The 23548-nt window shown below is 48.0% G+C and overlaps 1 protein-coding gene across 1 annotated transcript in view; it reads right to left on the bottom strand.

The window, feature by feature from the left end:
- Positions 1-6571: 6571 nt before the first annotated feature.
- The window catches only part of EFNB1 (ephrin B1), a 120789-nt gene continuing 103812 nt past the window's right edge, over positions 6572-23548 (bottom strand). Inside the window, exons 4-5 of the mRNA XM_054039215.1 lie at positions 16975-17103; positions 6572-14675 (exon numbers count right to left, since the gene is read on the bottom strand). Coding sequence (XP_053895190.1) covers positions 14287-14675; positions 16975-17103 — 518 coding nt within the window. The 3' untranslated portion in view covers positions 6572-14286. The remainder of the gene's footprint in view (positions 14676-16974; positions 17104-23548) is intronic.

The raw sequence follows: 23548 nt of genomic DNA on the forward strand, positions 1-23548 counted from the left end.
ACTTAGATGCTTCTCACCGCAGGCTGGCTGGTTGCTCTTTCAGCCAGGCTCTCCCCATTGATCAACACTTCAGTTGCTTGGTGTGGTGTCTGTAGATGCAGGTGGAAGAGAGAGGAAGAGCATGGCAAATGTCTCTTCCTTTTATCATGTCCTTTCCTCCCTCTTGGCTTTGCTCTCCCCCCCCCCATACTTCAGAGTCAGATGAGCATTATTGAGGGCATGGCTACACTTGCAGATGTAGAGCGCTTTGAGTTAAACCAGGCTTCGTAGAGCACAGTAGGGAAAGCGCTGCAATCTGTCCACACTGACAGCTTCAAGCGCACTGGTGTGGCCACATTTGCGGCACTTGCAGTGGCATTGGGAGCGGTGCATTATGGGCAGCTATCCCAGCATGCAAGTGACTGCAATGTGCTTTTCAAATGGGAGGGGTGGGGTGGAACGTGACAGGGAGTGTGTTGTGTGTATGTGGGGGGAGAGAGAGTGGGTTTTTGGGGGGCTGAGAGCATGTCAGCATGCTGCCTTGTAAGTTCAGACAGCAGCAGACCTCTTCCTCCCACCCGCCTTTCTCTCACACACAGCATTCCACAGTAAGGGCTTGCATGCCGGCTGTCAGAAACGGAGCTTTGAAAGGGCATTTCCAATTCCTACAGGAGTCCAAAACAATGACAAGAGTGGCCACTTGACTTAAGGGGATTATGGGACGTTTCCGGAGACCAATCAGAGTGCAGTAATGCAACACTTCGTTCACACTGACGCCCGGGAATTGTAGCCAAGGTGCAACAAACGTTATTCCACTCACCGAGGTGGAGTACCAGCAGCACTGTAGCTGCGGAGACAGAGCGCTCTACGTGCCTTGCCAGTGTGGACGGGTAGTGAGCTAGGGCACGTGGGGCTCCTTTATTGCGCTGTAACTCGCAAGTGTAGCCAAGGCCTTAGTCTCTCCAAGCAAGGTTGAGCAATTCCCTTGGTGTGGCCTCATGCAGGTGAGTCATTGCATTGTAGCTCCCTTGCTGGACAATGGCTATTGATGGGTTGTTTGACACCCCACCCAGGCGTTGGTTACTTTCCTTGCTGTTGCCTCTGGAGAACTAATATCTGGCTGATTCCCCCAATTTACAGCATGTTTTAGTGACAACCATAATCATAACTTCATATGCATTAATGATATACATATATGGATAGAGAAATGACTTTCAGCAGATCATAACCTTTCCCGATACCTTACAAGGCATGCTTTATATATAAGATCATGATTATATGAAAATGAGGACTATGGGGGTTACAGCATGCTCCCCCAAGGTATAGAATGTCACAGAGACCTTTTGACAACTGTTGTATAGCTTCTCATGCCAAATAGCATAAAGGAGACAGGTTGCTCAAGTGTTGGCTAGAGGTAGGTACAATTTACCCCAGTCAGGGCTATCACAGGGCCCTTTGTGGTCTCCCTGAGTGCACCTCTGCATGTGTCAGGCCTTGTGCCATTACCTATTAGGGGTAGAATTCTGTCTCTCTCTCAGACCAAGCCCTGGGCTTACAGTATTCTGGACCCTATATATTACTGTGCATACCCAACAGGTCCAATTGGATTCAGCATCTGCAGTTCTTCCCTTCAGTAGCCTGAGACCAGCAGCGAATAGAGTGACAAGACAGCCTTCTTAAAACTAACAGTACCTTGGTTTTAACAGCTAGAGCAAAGAATTTGGAAAGAGAGAATTTTAAACAGTCTACACACATCTATCTTACCTAACAGTGTACCATTCCCTGATGGTAACTTAGGCAAGCCTAACTTCTTCAGACATCCTATCTAGGATGTCTGAAGAAGTTAGGCTTGCCTAAGCTATACAACAGTTGTCAAAAGGTCTCTGTGACATTCTATACCTTGGGGGTCCTGTGTCCCTGTCTGGTTCCCCATCCTCTTCCCCCCCTGGAAACTGTTCCTGTAAAAATCTGCCACAGTCCCGTTGATCTTAAGGGAATTTGGCCCTTTACCTGGTATTGTCTCTTAACAACCCTCAAGTGTTTGCTGAGAAGTGGCTTATCTTGAACCACTGTTTCTCCTTCCTGTTTGTTTTATCTTATAGCCCCCTATTAAACACATATATGCATCCAGTAAACATACCAACAACCAGACTAACATACAGTATTAATAAATTATTACAGCGCTGCTTGGTTAGAGGTTGATACAACTTACCCTATAGCCTCTGTGGTTGGGGGTTTGACTCCTGTGTCCATTTGTCAGCAGCATCCATCCCTGATCTGGGTGCAGATTGCTAGCATTACACACAACAAAACTTTTGTTCTCTCACTTCTTTCTCCCTGAGATCAGGCAGTTTCCCCCCCTTTTGGTTTTTGCTGAAAAGCCATTTACAATTTCAGTAATTTGGGAATGTCTCTCTCTTGCACTCCTTGTATTTTGGACATTGAGACACAAATACTTTCCACTTCAGACTCTCCATTGTCAGAGTGTCCATTGCACAGCTTCCATTAGGGAATGCTGCTCATGCAGGACAGTCCAAGGAAATCTCAGCCCCAGGAACGTCCCCTCCCTGTCTATCCCCAATGTAGATCCAACTAGCAAACACTGCTCCTGAGGTATGGTCTCAAAGGAATCTCTGCCTGGGGTCACCTCTTCCTGGACTCACACGCAGAATAAGTAAGCTCTGTTCTTAGCTCACATCCTATGACCTTAATCCCCTGCTGGCCACTTGGCTTATCCTGTTGCTTCACAACCATGCACAGTGAATGCACAGCAGGTTCCTCTTTTGGCTAACATCCAGCCACCGTGAACCCCAAGCTGCTCCCAGGTTCCTGTCTCAGCTCACACCAAGTGCTTTGCATTCCCAGCACATACCCTGACCCTGACTCTTCCTGCTTCTCCACATTCCTCTCTGACACTCCACAGAGCCATGCTCCTTTCAGTCAGGCCCATGTTTACCCTGGACATAGTGGGAGGTGGTTAAATTAGCAAAAGAACTGGGAAATGGCTGTTTCTTTACCTGATACAATCTCTCCCCCCCCGACCCCCCCTCCCCGCCTGCCATCCCTCCCTCTGCAGTTAGATCTCCAGTACATCCTGAAGATACATTCCACAAACATTTCTATGAGTGGAAGAATCCCTCCCCAAGGGAGAACTATCCCAGGAAAATACAGCTCAGATTCTAAAAAGGACCCAGAGCAGATAGTGACTGCAGGCACAGCAATTCCAAGGCCATGCCTCCCACAGGCTCCATTAGGGAGACATCATGAGGTTTCATTCTCATTTCTTTCTATAAGAGAAAACTCTGTCTGTTAATTAATCCATTCATGAATGTGTTCATGAGGACACTTTTCTGCTGAGTCAGACCTGGCCAGAGCAGAGCCACAGTGGAGTTCCTGGCCCACAGGAAAACGTGTGGTCATGATAAATGGACAATAGTGCTGATCGACTGGACAGAGTTAGCTGCCTTATTGGAATTCCGTTGCTTTGTAGCAACAGCTGGTCAGAGATGGACTTCAGGAGGTCTCCCTAAGCTCTGTTTCTGTGCTGAAGGAACCTTCTGAGGTCAGTCCAACTCCTTGGCAGGGGTTCAAAGACAATTTTAGGAAATGAATCATGGCCCTCAGTGATCCAGCTGTTCAAGGAGTTTTCTTGACATACATGGATCTACAGGATGAGAGAGAGATGACAAGCATGACTGGAATATATGGTTAACAACTTAATTCCTCCTGACCCTCAAAAATCAGAAAAAACTAGCCACACTTCTGTTTAAACTGAAACAGGCTCCACCTAGTTCTGAACTCCACCTACTAGCTAAAGAAAATAAGAAAATGATTCATTTTGTATTGGACACTTTGTCTAAGGAACCACAGAAGAGATCAAGAGAAAAGTTCCATTCCCTCCAAGAATAGAAAGTGTTCATGCTTACAAGGGGGCAACTGAACAAACTTTAAACCTATATATCGATTACCTTCACCACCTACCCACCATCACGACCAGGGGTGATCGCTGCAGGGAGAAGTCAGGCACATCGGTGGAGTTGGATGTAAGGGATGCTTGCATTCCACAGGCCATCTTGTACTTATGCAGTGTAAAGGGGACTTTGCAGTTCACTGTGTCATCTTTCTACAGCATGAAATTCACTTCAGTCTTGTTTTAGTGAACTTCACCTTCCCCCAGCCCCTCTTTCCCATTCATTGCTAGTTAGCACGGTCAATGTATAAAGAGCAGCTCTTTCCTTTCTAACCAGCCTCCTCCTGCCTGGGTCATGCAGTGTCTCTGATCATGACATTATACTTCTCTGGCACCTTTCATCCCCGATGATCCCAAATGCTTCAGACTTCAAGTCCCATATGAACTACACTGAGGGATCCCTTCATTCACCCTGATGTCTTCTCTGCATCTTGGGAGGTTGCTAAGCCAGCAGATTTTGCTTATGGCATCTTTCCCTGTAAGAAGGGCCAACCCCAGATGTCCTGATTCCCAGTCCAAATCCCAGGAATATAGAAGAGACCCTCTTCTAAGGATTGGATTCATCCATAAAGAATCAGAAGCAAGCCCTTTCCCTTATGAGGGCTTCTGTCTTATGGAATCCCACAGGCATCTGCCTGGAGAGCATTAAACATGCCCCACCAGGAACTTCCTTCACAGGAAATGAATTCGACATTTCACATTCCCTTGGATCATTTCTACAAAGATTCTATCTGACATAAATCACAGTCTTTGTATTTCACATGTCGAGTGGCTTTTAATTTAGCATATGGAGGCAAGTGGAGCAATGGCAGAGGGGCTCTCTGCAGAGTTGCTAGGGACCAAGGCAGTCAAAGGTTTCCAAGTTCTTCTGAGTATACAGTCATCTCTGCAGGTTAGTGGGTGGAGGGAGATAGCAACATCCTTACACTTTCCATTCCACTTGGAGAGAGGGATCTTCCATTTCTATAGTGCCTTGCAGGTCAAAGGGTCCCAACTAATGAAGTACAGCTGCGTTCCGAGTGGAACGTGGCTGAACAGAAAGTCCTATTAAATACACGTTCACAGTATCCCATAGCAGTGCTACCCTACAGAGTAGGACAAGAACTAAAGACTACCAAAGCCAATCACTTGGGAAGTCCTGGACAGTTTTCCACTCAGGAGCAGACAGCTCATTGTGTAGCTGGTTTCCCTATTCTCCACCCGGGGGAAGGGAACAGCATGTCTTAGATTTGCCAAGCTGATGCCTAGGCAGTGAGTACACAGACTGGCACTTGGCAATAGACACACACAGGAGGGGCAGTACTGGCCTCTGAACCCACCCAACTTGCAGTGAGAAGTGATCCATTTTGCTAATGCTTCTCATCTATTATTTATTGCATTTTGTGGTACTTTATAGTCATGTAAAATCCTATATTAAAGCAGGTTATAAATAGGCAGAGCAACAGCTATGGTGGAGCCTGCTTCGGAGCTGGTTATGGCACCATCTGTTAAGGATTTATTACTGCCATTTCCCAGAATGACTTTTTAATAACTTATTAAATTAAGTTATATGGAGGAATGATTAAATAAATATCAATAGCGAAAGGGGGCCTATGCTTCCAGCCACTGGGCAATACCCCCCGAGATTATGTACAATTTCAGGGCATTGTCTTCAGCACAGGAGCAGGGTGCTTGTGGTTCCTGCTCCTGCTGTCAACCCCCCAACTTCAGGCAGATTCCACTGGCTGGGGTTTGACAAGGCTTCCCCACAGCAGCCAAGGACAATGGCCCTGGCAGAGGGTGCTGATCTCTGTATTTGTGCTAAGGAACAAAGATCCTGATTTCACGAAAGCAACCCTAGGGTGGTGAACGAGACACGGAGAGCCTAACTTGTTTCCAAACTGAAAAATCACTCCCAGTTCTTTGACGCGTCTGCAATTTGGTTTAATATTTAAGGGCACTACTCAGTGCTGGTGGAAGATGCTGGGCTGACAGCCCCAGTGACTGAAGTTCTGTGTCTCTACAGAACATGAGCTTCCCCTCTGGCTGCCCTCGGCCAAGGTCCTATAGCCCTACCTCAGGGAGAGAGGAGAGTTCAGTCATGGCACATTTGCTTTCTGGCTGAGACAATCCACTGGAACCATTTACATTGGCCATTTGTATTATATGGATCCTTACCCCACTAGCACAGGACCAAACCTATTTACCAGAGGGCCAATTACGGATACGCAGATAGAAAAGCTTCGGTGGGTTCTAATTTGGACCTGATTCAAAGCAGTGGCAGTTTCATGTTGCAGTTAAGGCTGCAGTCAGGCTCAGAACTCCATTGTGCTTGGAGCTGTACAAACACAGAACATGAGATCGCTTCCCTGAGGAGCTGATAGTCAAACAAGACAAGTGAGAGGGGGTTACAATTGGGTATATGCAACTATATGTGTGACTTTTTTTTTTTTTTTTTTTTTTTTTACAGTCAAAATAAAGAAACTCTCCAAATGCTTCTCAGTCTAGCACTCAGCACCTCAAGGTGCTGCTTCGTAGCCCATTATCAATTCCTTGAGTCAACCTGTTCCTGGTTCTTTTAAAACAACATTATTTCCAAAAAGAGTCTGGGGCAGGAACAAAAACACACTGAAGACTGCTAGGTTTCCATAGGAAAAAAATCTTTTATTTAACAATATATCAGGTTCCATCATGGCTCCATGGAATTCAGATTCCATATTACTGATTATTGATGATATGATACTGGGTGAAAGCAGCTGTGTGAAAGGCAAAGGAATAAAAAAAGGAACATGACAAGAACAAAAGAATACATGGTTTGGGTGAGCATGACCAATAGGATTACAGGACTCTGGGCCGTGGCCCAGAAGCCAAACCAAAACTTAACATATGGATGGAACATGATTAGAAACCAAGAGATGATCAACCAGCCAGTGAGTTGCTTGCCCACCGACTATCTTGCTCTAGGGCAGGGAGAAATACTCTGCACCTTGCAATTCATCATGAGGGTGGGAAGGGAAAAATCATTCCTGAGAAGAGGCACTCTCATTTTGGAGTGTTTCTCAGACCAAGTCATCTGTTGCCTGCCAAGGAGAGGCCTGAGTGGATGGGCACTCTCTGGAGAGGCGGTGAGTACTTTAATTCTGGTAATGAAGGCAAAATGTGTAAACACTCATTAGCCCTGGGGCTGGAGAGCATCTGTACTCTCTGCATACAGATGAGGACATCAGTTACAGCAGCAGGGCGGCACAGCACTGGCAGCCTGACCACTAATCTAGTCCCAGAATGTGTTCATGAATCACCCTCCTTTGTCTGGTTCACTGACACTCCAGAAATGCACGAGGATGACTTGCTACCTCCGATCTTTTACAGTTGGGAGTATCCTGCTGGCAGCATCAGCTGTACGGGCAAGAAAGAGCCTGAGGTGCAGGAAGGAAAGGCAAGAGCATGATCCAGCCAGAATACCTGTGAGACCATAACTGACTGTTACTGCTCCAGCATAGATGGGCAAAGGCGGCCGAGGCCAGCAGCGCCACTGGTTGATCACATGACTTAAGGAGCTCCCCAACTTAGGAAAATGGAAGGAAGTTTAACTTGCTGCTGAATACTGGATTGTGGTGTTTAATGAGATGACCCAAATGTGCACATGGCTGTGATGCATGGGCTCATCTATCATGCCAGAGTGTATTTGCATACACACCATAGGTACACCCCCCACGAACGTGTACCTGTTGACATCTCTGAAATGTGGGAGCACGTCACGTTACGGGGTGTGTTTGCGCGTGCACTGCCATGGAGACAATGAGCTCCCTTGACCCTTTTCACCTCATCCATTTATCTTAACATTCCAGAGAACTTGGTACTGCAGCAACCACCTCACATGAACTCATTGTGTTGATATAATGCAGAAGGTTTTTGGCATAACTAACTGACCAGCAGCTGTAATACACAGGGCAATCACCACAGACTCAGACCTTGGAGACAGATCTATTAGTCCTCTTCCATCCCTGAACCACCTGCAACTCGTGATGTGACAGCAGAGCTGGAAATGGCTTCCATGAGGCACGTGCACATCTCCCCCCATGGCACTAACCTCTGGTGCTTCCCCACTCATTCACTTTAGTTAGGCAGAGTGCATTTCTTTGACATGAAGGCATCAGGCACAGTAAGGGGTGGGTGGGGAGAGTTTAGCTTTCATTTATCAATTAGAAAGAAGAGGGGGTGGGTTAACATCCCACCTCAGCACTGACAACTCCCACATCACGAGGTAGGCCCCCCAGATTCATAAGTTTGGCTTAAAACCTTTTTTAAAAATGGGAGGGGGGGGGATTTACCAACTGCTTTTAGAGCAGTGGTTCTCAAACTGTGGGTCACGACCCCATTTTAATGGGGTCACCAGGGCTGGCTTAGACTTTCTGGGGCCCAGGATTGAAGCCGAAGCCCGAGCCCTACTGTCTGGGGCTGAAGCCAAAGCCTGAGGACTTCAACTCTGGGCGGTGGGGTCATGTTACAAGCCTCCTGCCTGGGGCTGAAGCCTTTGGGCTTTGGCCCCCCACATGGGGTGGTGGGGCTTGGGTAGGCTCAAGCTTCAGTCCCTCTTCCTGGGGTCATGTAGTAATTTTTCTTGTCAGAAGGGCATCGCGGTGCAATGAAGACCCCATTCCCTAATTCTCCATGGCTCCACCAAAGTGCACGCGCACACACACCCTTTAGCTGATGAGCCTCCTGGATTTGATTGCGATATGACAATGTTTTACACCCGTTCTTGCAGTTATTTTTTTTTTTTTAGTTCTCATTTCTTTTTCTAAGAAAAAGCAACCAGAAAATAATTCAGAGTTTATACAAAACATCTTTACATTATTTCTTCCAAAAAAGACTAGTATTTACACACAAACAAAACAAAAACAAAACACCTTCAATTCTTTCAGTGAAAAGAACAAAAGGGACACTCAGTTTTAGGACCCAGCAGACTGAGGTGCGCAGCAAGATTACAGTTCAAATTTCACCCCTGGACATGGTTACAAGTTTTTCAGCTGCCCACAGCTAGAGGAGTTAGTTAAGTTTATGGGGGTTACGAACAAGCAACCCACATTCTGTTGATGATGGGTGGTTTTGCCCTTTCATTAGCAGTAGACTACTAAAATTTAAAAATCCCAGAAAAGCAGGAGAGGGGCGAGCGGACAGTCACTGCATTCAGGGGGCAGTAATCACATTGGAGAGCTAACAATAAACGTTGGAATAATTGTATTTATCTACTTTTGGTATAAACGTCTGGCCAGGCCCCTGGCATCTCCTAGCCCTTCCCATCAAGCATGCCCCCAGCTTGACCATCGAAATCTCAAGCCACTGCCAAGCACGCCTTTCCAGGCTGGGAGGTGAAACTCCTCGTAAACAAACGGTTCTTTAACAATGCACACAGGCTGGGCTGCTTCTCCAGCGTTAGGAATCTCGATTGTTTTAGTTGCACCTGGAAACAGGATGCTGATTTTTTGGGGAGGGGGGGATTTCTTTAAGATTAGAATCTTTTCGCAATTTTACACAACAGACTCAGTCAATCCTCTGTGGAGTCCTGAAAAACATGGACCTTGGCCGACGACCTCAGCCGAGCAAGCCTCAAAGTGCACTCTTGTCTAAGCCCTTTAGAAACACCTTGGCAAAACACTCTGCCCAGCCTGGCAGCTATGTGGCACAGCACGGCATCCTGCACAGACCCCGCAGCGGGGAAGAAAAGGTGCATTTGGGGAGGGAGCAAAACTGAAAGGTGCAAAATGAAACCTCTTTCCATCCTGCCATCTCTCAGGGGCTGGCAGCTGACCAGTGTCCCTTCTGCTGTGTCTCAGCCCGGAGCCTGAGGGAGGGACAATGGGATCAGGTTAAGTTCCCTGTGATTCTAAGGCTCTTCTCCTCCCACTGTAAAGGCAGCCATGACTCTAGCTGGTTTATTGCCTTGCACTGTGCTGAGAAGTGGAGGGTGTGGGGCATCCTGCTTGTTGCCCTGTCTGGGATTGGAGAGGGAGAGAGAGGAGAATGCTGCTCTGCTCGACCCCAAGCTCTCATTTTTCCATTTCTAAAAAACTAAACAATTGCTCTTTGATGCAGCCCCCAGGAGGCCATTTCCACAGAGCACAGTGCCCGCTCTCCCCTCTGGAACTCAGAGGGCCCCACATCCCTCTTGGTTTTACAGTTGCCTTATGGAAATAAGTGCACTGGGTTAGAGGGAGAAGGCACAAGGCCAGGATTCTGGAGAGACTCCCTGTAATGAGATCAGGACAGCGACATCCCCCACTGTATGCTGTGCTTTGTGTTCCCTCTCCCTGCTTACTGGGCTGTACCCGGAGTTGGGCCACATCTCCCCTTGCTGCCTGCAGCCACGTACTCATCACCCCCAGCCACATTGCATGGTGGTTCTCTCCAGCTGTGCACTTCCAAACAGCCAATTCTGGGACCACCAGTAAACATGAACAGTTGGAGTCACATGAAAGAAACATGCGGGGAAAACAGAGGGAGCGCTAGGGCACTAGCCCAGCACCTAAAGCAGAACACAGCTTGGAGGCTGACATGGGTGCTGTGGCCCCTGTCATGTCCTGATGGCCTCTGATTCCCATAGTGCAAGTCTCCACCATGCAACAGTTGCAGCTCCAAAGACAGTTTAAGACACTGTGCTCTAGCCAATTCCTTTCATGGATTTACAAATGGGATCCAGTAAACTAATAAAATGATTAATCCCCGCCCAGAAATGGGATTGGGAAAGGCAGATGGCAGCAGCACACATGCTCTTGGGGGCAGCCTCAGGCTGAGTCCAGTGGACTAAATGACTCCTAAGTACCATGCCCAGCAGAGCAGGACCTGCATGGGCGGAGTGATGACTCCATACCTGAATCTCACAGAGAGGACAGGAGAGAGAAGGGACTTTCTGTCTCTTGGGAATACCCTCACTATTTGGTTCAAGGATAAGTTAAGGGACTGGCTTCCCACCACAAGTTCTATCCCTCACACTATACTTCCTCCAAAGCAGCCACTTCCCAAAGGAAAAGGCAAGCAACTCTCTCACTCCCCACCCATGCTCATGCATGAGGTGGAGGCAGCATCAGAAGGGTCAGAAACGTGCCCTCCCTCACCCCGTCCCAGGGACAGATGCCAAGGCAGCCACACAAGGTCACAGAAGGTCACACTGGCTCTCACCTTGTTATTACATCACATTCACTTAAGACAATTATTCTTTTAGGCCTCAGCAGGAGAACTGTGTCCAGTTCTGGGCACCGCACTTTAAGAAAGATGTGAGAGTCCAGAGCACAGCAACAAAAATGATAAAAGGGTTAGGAGACCTGACCTATGAGGAAAGGTTAAAAAAAACTGGGCTTATTTAGTCTTGAGAAAAGACAGCTGGGGTGAGGGGGACCTGACAACAGTCTTCAAATACGTGAAAGGCTGTTATAAACGGGACAGGGAACAATTGTTCTCCATGTCCACTGAAGTAGGACAAGCAGTAATGGGCTTAAACTGCAGCTAGGGAGATTCAGGTTAAATATTAGGAAAAATTTCTTAAAGATAAGGGTAATTAAACTCTGGAATAGGCTCCCACGGGTGGTTGCGGAATCCCCATCATTGTCTAATGTGTTCCTAATAGTCTTTGAACTCCTGTGAGAGATGGTCTAGGTTTACTTGGTCCTGCTTCAGCAAAGGGGGCTGCACTTGCCCTCTCGAGGTCCCTTTCAACCCTACATTTTTATGAGATGTTGGGAAATCCCCCCACAGGACAGACTGGGAATGTAGCCATCCTTCCCTTGGACACAACAAGGTCAGCATGGCAGGACCTTCTCAAAGATGCTCCAAGATCCCAGTCATGGCCTCAAACACTGCCACTCAGTCATGTTACTACTAGGTCTGGGGCCATAACTGCAAGAACTGCAGTATTCTTGTGAAAGGTTCCTCTCTACTCCAGGACACTGCCATTCTTGCCCTGTGAGGTGGGACGCATGCATACACGGAAAGGAGCCAGATAGGATGAGTTGTTACCTAGTAAATCAGGAGGATGGAGCAGGGTCTTTGACTGGTGCTCATGCCATGACAACAGCAATCAATAGGGTTTGCTGAAGCCATCGAGGAGCTAAGCCCCGCTTCTAGCGCTGAATCATAGAATATCAGGGGTGGAAGGGACCTCAGGAGGTCATCTAGTCTAACCCCCTGCTCAAAGCAGGACCAATCCCCAGACAGATTTTTTACCCCAGATCCCTAAATGGCCCTCTCAAGGATTGAACTCACAACCCTGGGTTTAGCAGACCAATGCTCAAACCACTGAGCTACGCCTCCATGACTGGCTTTGCTCTTAGAGGCCAGCCAATCACAGGATTTGTTTTTCCCCCTTCTGCACAAGATTCCTGCAGTGGTAGCATGGAACAGACAGTTGCTTCCAATGCTAATAGGTAGAGGCCTCAGTAGTGATGATTAAGGGCTACTCTTTCAGGGTTAGGCTACCCCTCCTACCAAAAAAGTATCTAGGAGTGACTCAGCAATGGGTGGAAAAAGCCAGCTCCCAGAACACAAGAGGAAAGGACCCAGCTTGGATAAACCAAATCCTTGCTTTTCAGAAACGGAAGGGAAAGGAAATGAGCCAATTCAGCCATGATGCTTGGTGTAGGATGTGCCACAGCAAGAAACTTAGCAAGTCTCTGCCTTCCCCACCCGAAGGGCCTGCACAAAGAGCATGACCAGCCAGAGTGACAGTACAATGGTTAAAACAAGCCTCATGCCTGGCAGTCACTGAAATGTGTAAGAGTTCTAGAACCAAGAGGGTCGGCGGGAGAAGAGGCCCAGCTGCTCTCTGTGGAAGGGATGAGGCTGCTGGGATACATGGGGGCCTAGACGGCCTATGAGCTTACTCAGAATACTGACCTCCCCAGCTCAGCCAAGGCCAGAACAGCCTAACTGCTGTGGCCACTGAATATCTGCCCCACCCCCAATATCGATGCAGTTTGCTTTCTCTTCCTCTTAGCCACCTCCTCCTGCTCTCTTCTCACTTGCTCTAGCCTCCTGAGAACATGTCAAGTACGGCTTCAGAGCAGGCATGATTCATTTCGTTTCCAGTCCAAATGGAAGCACTGTGGCCTGAACCCAAAGAGCAAACCAGCTTCAGGATCTGCTGAAACGACAGAGCCAAGAATGAACCTTGTGACTAAGTTACTGAATGCTCCCACCCTTTTCTCTCAACCCAGTCCCAGATCCAGCCTGACTGAGGCTATCAGTGAATGCTGTCCTACTGCCCTCTCCCTGATGTTGGAGAAACTAGCTCAGCCTCTGTCCTAGGAAAAGAGATCAGGCAAGGGACATGCTATGAAGAAGACACACCTTTGGAGGAGTTCCCATAAAGGTTACTGTCTTGTGGAAGGGGAAGAGGCTCCTGGCTCTGGGTGGCGTGGGGTAGAGCCCTGGATTCTCTCATGCACTGACCATTTGAGTTATATTTTTTCCTCTTCTTCCCGCCCCGTTTAAACAGATAAACAAGAATCGACTGCTACACACTGAACACAAAAGTTTAAAATGGCAAGGACAGCAGAAGGTGAGAGTGTGTGTCCTGGCAGAGCATGGCCAGGGGATTGGCATGGCAGAGGGAGAAGAGCATGCCAGAAGGCTTGCAGGTGGCGGCTCAGAGTCCCACCAATATTTCACAAAAATAAAAACGTTACAAAAGTTAAAAAATAATTATAATAATAATAATAGTAGGTTGGGTTTGTCAGCCTCCCCCCTACACAGGGTCTACGTCCTTGGCACGCCTACGCAAAGTGCTGCCGCAAGCTGCTCATTCCTCAGGTGTGTGGCGGTTCTTCTCTAGGGCCCACAAGTTAGTCCGACTCCTAGGACAATCCTGGACCAAAGCAACAACCGGCACAGCCCCAAACACAAGAATACTTAACATAATATAGATGGAAAAGCTGAAAGGGACATCTCCAAATCAAGAGGGGACAGAGTTTTGTGGTATCGCCAGGGGCATCAGAGTGAGGAAAGGCACAGCGCCCACGCACAATGGCTGTTGCGCGCAGCTAGGGCCATATCATGGCTAGATGCGTCTAGAGCCAGGATGCAGTCTGAAGCAGGAGGAGGATGCTGAAGGCCCACCCTCGAGTCTTGGGATTACAAAAGCTGAGAACTACAAAACTAAATACAAAGGGGAAAACAGAGCGAGAGCGTGCGAGCGGGTGATCCACTATCTGGTGCGAGACCCTTGCGCTCCCCTGGTCTTGCCATGGGGTTCATTTCACTTCCTCCCTCACAGAGCGAGCACACTAGTGGGGAGAGCCAGCGGCTGCCCCCAGGGCCCTCAGCTCTCTAGTGCTCTTGCATTGGTAGGTTGCCGAGGCTGCTCCTCAGACCTTGTAGTAGATGTTGGCCGGGCTCTGAGGGGGCATCTCCTGGACAATGTAGACGGGGTGCCCATAGTCCCCGCTCACCTTCTCATAGTGAGGGCAGTAGTTATTTTCTGTAGTCCGTAAGGGGATGATGATATCGCTGGGTTCTGAACCTGCATTACCACTGCACTTGGGACTGGCCAAGGTGCTAAGTGACAAGGCTGCTGCCCGCTGCTGGGTGTGCTTCCGGTGCCGCTTGCGGATCTTGATCAGGAGGACAACAAGGAAGATGATGATGAGGATGAAGATGACACAGCCAGCACCAATTGCAGCAAATACTGCCACCTTAGAGCTGAAGAATCCATCACTGCTACCTTGGGTGTTCTGCCCATCTTGGTTAACGGAGCCTGGGGGAGAAAACAAGATGGATTAAAGTGAGGAAATGACCTTCCTGACCAAACATTTAGTCATTCTCCCTTCCATCTTGGGGAACCTGGGCTCTTCTCTTGCTTAAGCCACAAAAATAATTTACATGGTCTCAGCCTAATCCCCTTGCTCCACTGCAAAGCCACCACACCCAATTTAGCAAGAGTGGTGGATGGGAATAGCAGGGGGAGCTACAAATCAGGGATGAGGGACACTAGTAGAGCTTTGGGGAAGAAGCTTGTACGCCTACCAGCACTTGGCCCAGCTCCAAATTCACCCATCTGCATAAGGAAAAGGAAACTCAGTTCACTAATGTACTGCAATGGCAACTGAAAAGTAGCTATTATAGGATGGGACACAAGAGAAGGTTAAGATACAAGACTGGGCAAGAGATAGAGGAAGAGCGTTTACCGGTTGATTTAAGGGGATAGGGGTTGAAGTTCAGTCTAAGGCTTGGTCTATACTTAAAAGTTATGTCAATGTAGTCTCAATGGTCTAGGGTGTGAAAAAAATCCCTGACCAACATAATTATGCTGACATAGCCCTCAGTGTAGACGCAGCTATGTCGACAGCAGAGTGCCTCTGTGATTATAGCTAACATCGTTCTGAGAGGTGGTTTTCCTACAACAGAAAACCTATCTGCCAGTGTAGGCTATGTCTAGCCTGGTATAGTCCCCATAGTGTAGACATACCCTATGCTGACACAGGCTATGTCTAAACTATGGAGCCTAAGTACCTGGGTTCCAGTACTACACCCAGATTTGAGGGCACACCAAGGAGCTGGCAAGATCTGAAGGGCTCCCACTCTGCTGTATTTGCATCTCCAACCCTTACAGATGGTAGTCAGCAGCACAGCCCTTCCTCCGCGTGAACTGAGATAGAAGAGGCAACAGTCCGGCTAGTGGGAGCATCAGACCCATTGATTCCAGGAGGAGGAATGGGTATATTCTGGAGAGACCCCAGCACAGCAGTGTCCACAACATATCTTCTTTTACTTTGCATGTACTGGGTTCCCCTTGTACATAACTCCTATTACTCAGTCTCAAGAAGCAATGCAATCTCAGGATATGTTTACACTGCAAGTGAAGATGTGATCGTAGCACGGGTAAGAATACCCGTGTTACCCAAACTAGCTAGATTAAAGCTAACAATACCAGTGTAGACATAATGGCACAGGCTAGCAACTAGAGTAGAGTATTTACCCAGGCTCCCTAGAGGGCCTGTACTCTGGTTGCTAGTTTGTGTTGAAGCCCATGCCACCATGTCTACACAGCTATTGTTAGCTTTAATCTAGCTAGCACAGGTAACGCAGGTATGCCTGCCCATGCTACAATCACAGCTTCACTGGCAGTGTAGACATACCGTAAGAGAGAAACCTTGGACACTCTCAGACACTGTTGGCCCATTGTTGCCCCATTTCCTCACCCTAATCTGACATCCTCTCCTTTCACATTTCCCGACTGGACTGGAGACAGATGGCTGTTCATATCCAGTCTGTAATCAGAATGAACCCCCGGAGTCCCTGCTCCCCCCAGAAGACTAGAGAGCTCTACTGAAAGTGGGTTCTGATGCCTGTAGACCTGCCATATCCTGTTACTGCCCCTCACCTCCCTCTAGCCACCCAGTCCAAGGCAGCTCCAGACCCCTGAGGGGAGCAGTTTGGCTGCCTGTCTGTATCACAGATGGAGAAACGAGCAGCTTTCCCCCACTTCATCGGATTCCACTGCTCTCTCTCAGCAGGGACAGGAACTCTGGAAACCACCTTCAAAGGCCTTTCACCCAGGCTTGGCTCAAAAATCCAGGCAACCTCTATTCTTCCAACCCCCCGAACTCTGCCTCAATAAACCATCAGATAACAACCAATGCAGAGGACAGCAGCAGGAGAGTGCTAAAGGAAAACTCCCCCTGCTTAAGACAATGGGGAGCTAAAAAGGCAGCTCCAGGAATTATCCTTCAGAGTCCAAGTCCATTCTGCCACTGCGCTGGACTTTGGCAGCATCTCACTGTCTATGCCCCTACCAAACAGAGGCTGAGCAGTGACATCAGGAGATGCATGGTGAGGGAACCCCAGATGATGAGTTTGCAGGAACCAGTGCAGAGAGCTTGCACATGTCTGATCTTACTACCTGCTCTAAGGTATCTCAATTTCCCTGGACTCTTAGAACTGAACTGGGCTTGGCTCCTCTGGCAATCAATAGCTGGTTCTGGCCCCACTTCCCTGGCCCCACTAAGAGCACTATTGGTTTTTCTCTCTTTCCTAAAATGCACAGGCAAACCTACCTGGCTTCCCAGGATCCTCCACCACAGGGACCTTGTGGCGTGGACTCTGTGTAGCGATTTTCACTGTATTGTCAGATTCCTTGCTGGGCCGACTGGTTGTCAGCTGCTCTGGGATCACAGCATTTGGATCTGTGAAAAAGAAAGACTGGATGAGAAATCTGCTTCCAGGTGCTAGATTACAACATCAAGAGCTGTAGCTCTTCCTCCACCGTCAATCGCTTAAACATCACTCCTTACCCTGGTATCTGAGGGCCCATGTCAAACGTTGTTCAGAAAGGTGGTGCAGCACAGCACTCTGCATGTGCATAAGTGCATTGCGGCAGGAGTCTGGGCTGGCCCTGTGCAAGGGCTACATGCTTGTATGGGCAGGAGGAAGGAATCAGAGACACAGGGGCAAGGAATTGATGGGTAAGAGTGGGAGGCTTGGTAAAGAGGCTTAGGAACACTGGGTACATTTCCCTACTATGTATGGAGGGGCAAACATTCCCCTTGGTTTTAAACATGCACTCTGGTTCTTGCGTCCCCCAGCTCCAACACTGAGTGCTAGGCTAACCACATAGAAAAAGGGCTGGAGGGAACCAGAGCGATACAAGGCTTCTCTCCCTTGTTCAAACAACCAGTGTCCAGGACTCTGGGCCTGAACTGCCCCTCGTGTCCTATCGCACCAGCAAGCATGATTCCTGGAGGCAGGCACAAGTCCTGCCTTGGTTTTGCATTTGAGGCATTTCCTTTTAACTAGAGGATGTGTGATGGTTTGATGTTAAGTCCCACATTTGAAAGTCATTCTCTAATCAGGTTTCAGAGTGATAGCTGTGTTAGTCTGTATCAGCAACCCAACCACTCCCAGTCTTTATTCAGGCCTAATCTGATGGTATCCAGTTTGCAAATTAATTCCAGTTCTGCACCTTCATGTTGGAGTCTGTTTTTGAAGTTTTTTGGTTGAAGAATTGCCAGTTTTAGGTCTGTTATTGAGTGACCAGAGAGACTGAAGTGTTCTCCTACTGGTTTTTGAATGTTATGATTCCTGATGTCAGATTTGTGTCCATTTATTCTTTTGCGTAGAGACTGTCCGGTTTGGCCAATGTTTATGGCAGAGGGGCATTGCTGGCACATGATGGCATATATCACATTGGTAGATGTGCAGGTGAACGAGCCCTGCATGGTGTGGCTGATGTGGTTAGGACCTATGATGGTGTCCAAAAACAGACTCCAACATGAAGCTGCAGAACTGGAATTAATTTGCAAATTGGATACCATCAGACTTTAGGCCTGAATAAAGACTGGGAGTGGTTGGGTCATTACAAAACCTGAACTTAATTTCCCTAATACTAATTTCTCCCTACTGTTACTTACACCTTCTTGTCAACGGTCTGTAATGGGTCACTATTACTACGTCAAAAGTTATTTTTCCTCCCTTGGTATCCTGCTGTTAATTGATTTCTCTCGTTAGACTGACCTCACACTTGGTAAAGCAACCCCCATCCTTTCAGGTATTTATACCTGCTCCTGTATTTTTCACATCATGCATCCGATGAAGTGGGTTCTAGCCCATGAAAGCTTATGACCAAATACATTTGTTAGTCTCTAAGATGCCACAAGGACTCATCATTGTTTTTATTCTCGAATCAGTCTCTGTGGTTTCCTCCACACTACCCCTTTATGCAGGGAATGCCCTCCCTGAATTAATTTGTAAGGCTACTACTGTTTCCTCCTTCTAATCCCTCCACTAGACTCACCTCTGCTGTGACACCCACAAGAAACTAACCAGGCAACAATGATTTAGTTGTAAGTCAAGGAGAGTGATTTGATTGACATTTAAGACAATTGAGAACCATCAGGATCACCAAGTTGTGCAAGTCACTAATCTAATGCAAGGCATGATCTTATCTTCATTATGCTCCTCCCTCACCTCATCTCGTCCTCCGTGATATTCAGTAATTGTTTACAGGGAGGGCTCTCTGAGGCAACGCTGTATCTTCCTGTGTGCACAAGGCACCCAGCACAATGGGGCCCCAATCCCAAATGGGGATTCTCGGTGTGACCACAATACAGCATAATATCAGCTGCCTCCCGAATCGACAGAGGTGGGTGGAAGGTGGTTTTGCACAGGCACCCCTTCCCAAGAGCAGTACATGTTAAACGGTAGGACTGCAAGCTAGGTTGCGTTTCCCGAGAACACTCAAAACCAAACATTTCTCCTGAACTCCAACTGGAACCCAGCTCTGCATGGAGGGTTCTGCACCTCACAGGGCTGGTCCAGGAAGCCAAAGGGTTACATGCTGCAGAAGGAGGCCTGGACTGGGCCATATCTACCCCTGGGGTAACATCACTGACTTCAGAGGGCTACACCAGGCATGAAACTAGACCAGTGTGTTCTACACATGTCAAAGGTGACCAAATAGAGATGAAGAGAGGAGCAGCTCAGAGTTTTGTGGGAAGAGTGTATGTATGGGAACAGGGCCGGCTCCAGGGTGCCCCAAGCAGCCAAAACAAAACAAAACAAACAAAAAGCCGCAATTGCGATCTGCGGCGGCAATTCGGCGGGAGGCCCATCGCTCCCAGGCGGAGTGAGGGACCGTCCACCGAATTACCGCCAAATACCTGGACGTGCCGCCCCGCTCCGGAGCGGCCGCCCCAAGCACCTAACTTGAGAAGCTGGTGCCTGGAGCCGGCCCTGTATGGGAGGGTGCGGGGAAGTAAGGAGTCAGATCCTTCCTATCTGTTGCCAGAATGCAGGCATTTCCATTAGATTAAGTGTGACCACGGATAGCTTCCTTTCAAAAGTAATACAACCGTACAGCCTGGCCCTAGACATGTACAGTGTGCTGCAGAACACTGCAGTACTGGCAGCACAGGCCTTGCCCTGAGGAACTTACAATCTACACGGAGAATGGCAGACACAATGCTGGGAAAACAACAGCAAGCAAAGAAGGAAGGCGCACAAAGCTGAAATGTGATCATGGCTGCTGAAGTGACACAGGGAGCATTGCAGCAGCTGCCATATTTAAAGTAATTTTGTTGGCTTGAGTAGAATCTGTTATATGGGTCACTGTCTGAGGGCCTGTGAGCAAAGCTGGGTTTGAAGGAGGGATCTGCAGGAGGGGAGTGAGGCTGCGTGTTGTAAGACTCAGAGAAAACATTCCCTGGACAGCCTTGGAAACGGCACAAAGGAATTTTTAGACCGAAACAGAATTAGCAGAGGGTCCAAATAGGAGGGCAAGCAAGTGACCAGTGACAAGACATAGGTTGGGCTAGGACCTCAAGCATAAGAGTGAGACTTTGAATCCGATATGGAGCCTGGAGAGAGAGAGAGTATGGACACTGCAGATCATGGCTGATAATGCTCCGTCCTCAGCCAAAGGCCTGTGCTACTTTTGCATAATATCCTCAGACCTCTAATCTCAGTGGTGAGCAAGAGAGACAAGCTGAAGACAAGCGCCGGCAATCTGTTTCTTTTTAAGCCCATTAGGAGTGACATTGCCTGAATAGCTTTTAGTTTGGGGGAGTTTAGGCAATACCCTTGGCTTGGTGGGTGGGAAATCCTGCCATCCCCTTCAAGGCCAGAAGTACTGGAGCAGAAACAGCAGTGAGTCAGATAAACATGAAGCAGAGGTAGATTCCTGGATGAATCCTATATGCACCAGGATCTCCTCTTTGGACAACATTACAAACTGCATTTTACTGTAACCACTTGGGTGAAGCTTGTGTGGGCACATTACCCATGGGCCTTTTGGACCATAGTAAAGCCTTAATATTAAACACTAACAATATGCGACAAGCGCCATTAGGTATTTTGTTCCCCCAAAATGTTTCCACCTAGGGTTTAGGAACAATCACCTGAAGCTGGGGTATTTTGACTGCCCTCTTGCCCTCCCCAGAAAGGGAGCTAATAAATATGTCCCTCCACCCCAGTTTAACATAGTCATGGAGTTTTAAACCCTTGTGAGTATCACACAGAAATGAGCCTGTCATAGGTGCTGCTGGGAGAACCCAGACCTCCAGACCCACCTCCTGCCATCTCCAAAGCATTTGTTGCTCATTGATGAATAATGCAAGTAGCTCCCCTGGTAGTAGCAAAATGTCACGTAGCAGGGAGGGCATTTGACAGAGCAGAACAAGATGGCTTCCTTGGTGCCTCGTTGGCAAGACAATGGTCTGTTCAGCATCAGTGGAGGGCGGGCAATACAGACAAGCCAGCTTCACCCTAGCTGCAGCCATATCCCCCATCCTTCCCCTTCATGTCCATCTGATTATGTGCGCAATTTTACATTGTAAAGTGACCACATCAAACACAACACAGGGAGCAAAGATGCCTCACCTACTCTGGCTGGCACTCTACTAACAAGCAGACCAAAGGCATGCATGAGACTTGACTGAGTGTGCGAAACCAGGAGCAATTCCTGTTACTGCTGCTCCCCTGGTCTGGGAAGTGTGACATGATGCAGAAAGGAAAGAGGCCAACCCACAGGAGTTACTGAAATAGCAACATCAAAGCTAGTCCTCTCCTCAAAGGAGCATTAACAAAACAGGCAACAGAACCAGACTAACTGCCAAATGAAAACCATGGAACTAACAAGCCATATGCTAACTTCAGCTTCAGGCAGTGGCCGGCTGCTGCCTCCCATCCCCTATTTTGCTGTCTTCTACTTCGAGTGTAAGCTCTTCAGGACAGGGACCTTGTCTGCCTCTTTGCCTGAAAGGCATCACTCTAGAAAGCACACACGAAAGGGCAGTCATAAAGCAGCACTGTCTTTAAGGGAGGGCAGAGGCATCGGGAGGCTGAGAGAGAGGAGTTCGGGGACATCACAGGCTTGGAACATTTCAGTACTTTGGGGGAAACAGTTTTTTGTTGTTGGTTTTTTTAAGATTCCTTCTGAGCGCCAGTGCATGGGTCTGTGCATATTTCCAACAAAGGCAGCTGAGCGAACAAAAAGGAATCTAACTTTCCAGGGCAGCAGCACTATTCCTTTTCTTTTGTTATAAATACTGCTCCAAAAACATCAAACAAAATAACGAAAAGCAGCCATTATGAGCTCTGCATCCACGGAGTGAGCTGGAGTCAGGCCTGTGGCTTCACCGGGGCCCAGAAGAATGTTTTCAGAGAGCTTCAACAATCAGAAAAAATTACACAGCAGAGCACAGTTAAAGGATTCAGACAGGTCATGGCTGCACTACAATCCCTTATTCTGGGGGCATTTCCCAAGGAAGCATCAGATGTCAGAAAGAATTCGGTGCCTCAGCCCTGTTCCCACAGCTGCCCCTTCTCCATGCCAGGAGCCATGACCTCCTTGTAGAATCCCAGCATGCACTGGGAAAGCTCATGGAAGGCCAAGGAGGCTGGGCCATGTGGTACCTCTTGGAATTAAACTGCAGCTCCAGAAATGTCATTTAGATGAAGCTGTGATATCACTCCCAGAATATCTCACAGCACAGAAGGTGAAATTCATTAGTATTAGGGGCAAAATCGCTCTCCCCTGCACACACTGAAGGGTCCAGGGCAACAAAATGACAGACTGATATTGCCTACAAATATGCAGGGGACTGCTCAAAGGAGGGTCAATGGGGGAACAGCCATCTATGCCTTGGGTGCCCAGGGCCCTCTGCAATGCAGTGGGTTTTGTAACAAGACCTACAGCCACCTTCATTGTTAATATTGATGAGCATGTAGTGCACTGTGTTGGTAGATGCATTATCACCTTCAGGATCTATCCCACAGAGAAGATAAGGCTTCTGCCCGTAGTCACCTGAACTGCTGATACTGAATGCCAAAGGGTCTAGTTGAGGCTCCCTGGGTCGGCTATCTGCAGAACATGGATTCCTTGAGGGTGGCCTGCAGAAATTGCAACTGCTAGAATGCAATTCTTAGTCTGGGCAACATGGCTTCCAGGATCTGTATTCCTGACTGGTTGCAATAAATTCCGTTTTATGCAAACTAGGAGTAACTATTGGGCTTCTAGCAACTTGCCAATGTGCCTTTTGCCTGCTAAGGTTTGAGGGATCCTTGCTTAGAACTATTTCAGAGGGAAAGCCCCTGATCTCTAGCTCTCTCTTCTGATGGCCATCTCTCTCTCAGTTCAATAATGGAGCAGGTAGGGAGAGATAGGAAGGCCCCATTTTAGTTTAAGAACTGGATTTTCTTGCAGAAAGCAGTTTTTGCTGTCTTACTTTGGAACAGAATAGTTCAGACTTGAAAGTTGTGTCTAGTTTATATATTAGGCAGGAACTGAGAACAGGCCAGTTCAGCACAGGCTAAACAATTTCAGCTATTTCTAGAGAGACCTGCAGCATCCAACATTCAGATTTGTTCTGCCAGCAATGAGGAACACGGCAACTCCCTTTATGTACTGCACTGAGGAAGCTGGAGGACTTTGCCTTATCACAGAACAAACTAGTTTCAGTTGACCATCGATCTCAGAGTCTGAGCTAGTTTCCAGCGGAGTCATAAAACCAAGGTGGGGTGGAACTGACACTTAACTGTAACTTGGGCTCATAATGCTGTGTGTGCACAAATGTTGGCCAAAAAAGGGCCCTAAAACTCAAACTCTGCTGAACAATTGGGAAACATCACTGCTCA

The sequence above is a fragment of the Malaclemys terrapin genome, chromosome 9 (assembly GCF_027887155.1).
Source record: "Malaclemys terrapin pileata isolate rMalTer1 chromosome 9, rMalTer1.hap1, whole genome shotgun sequence".
NCBI lineage: Eukaryota > Metazoa > Chordata > Testudines > Emydidae > Malaclemys > Malaclemys terrapin.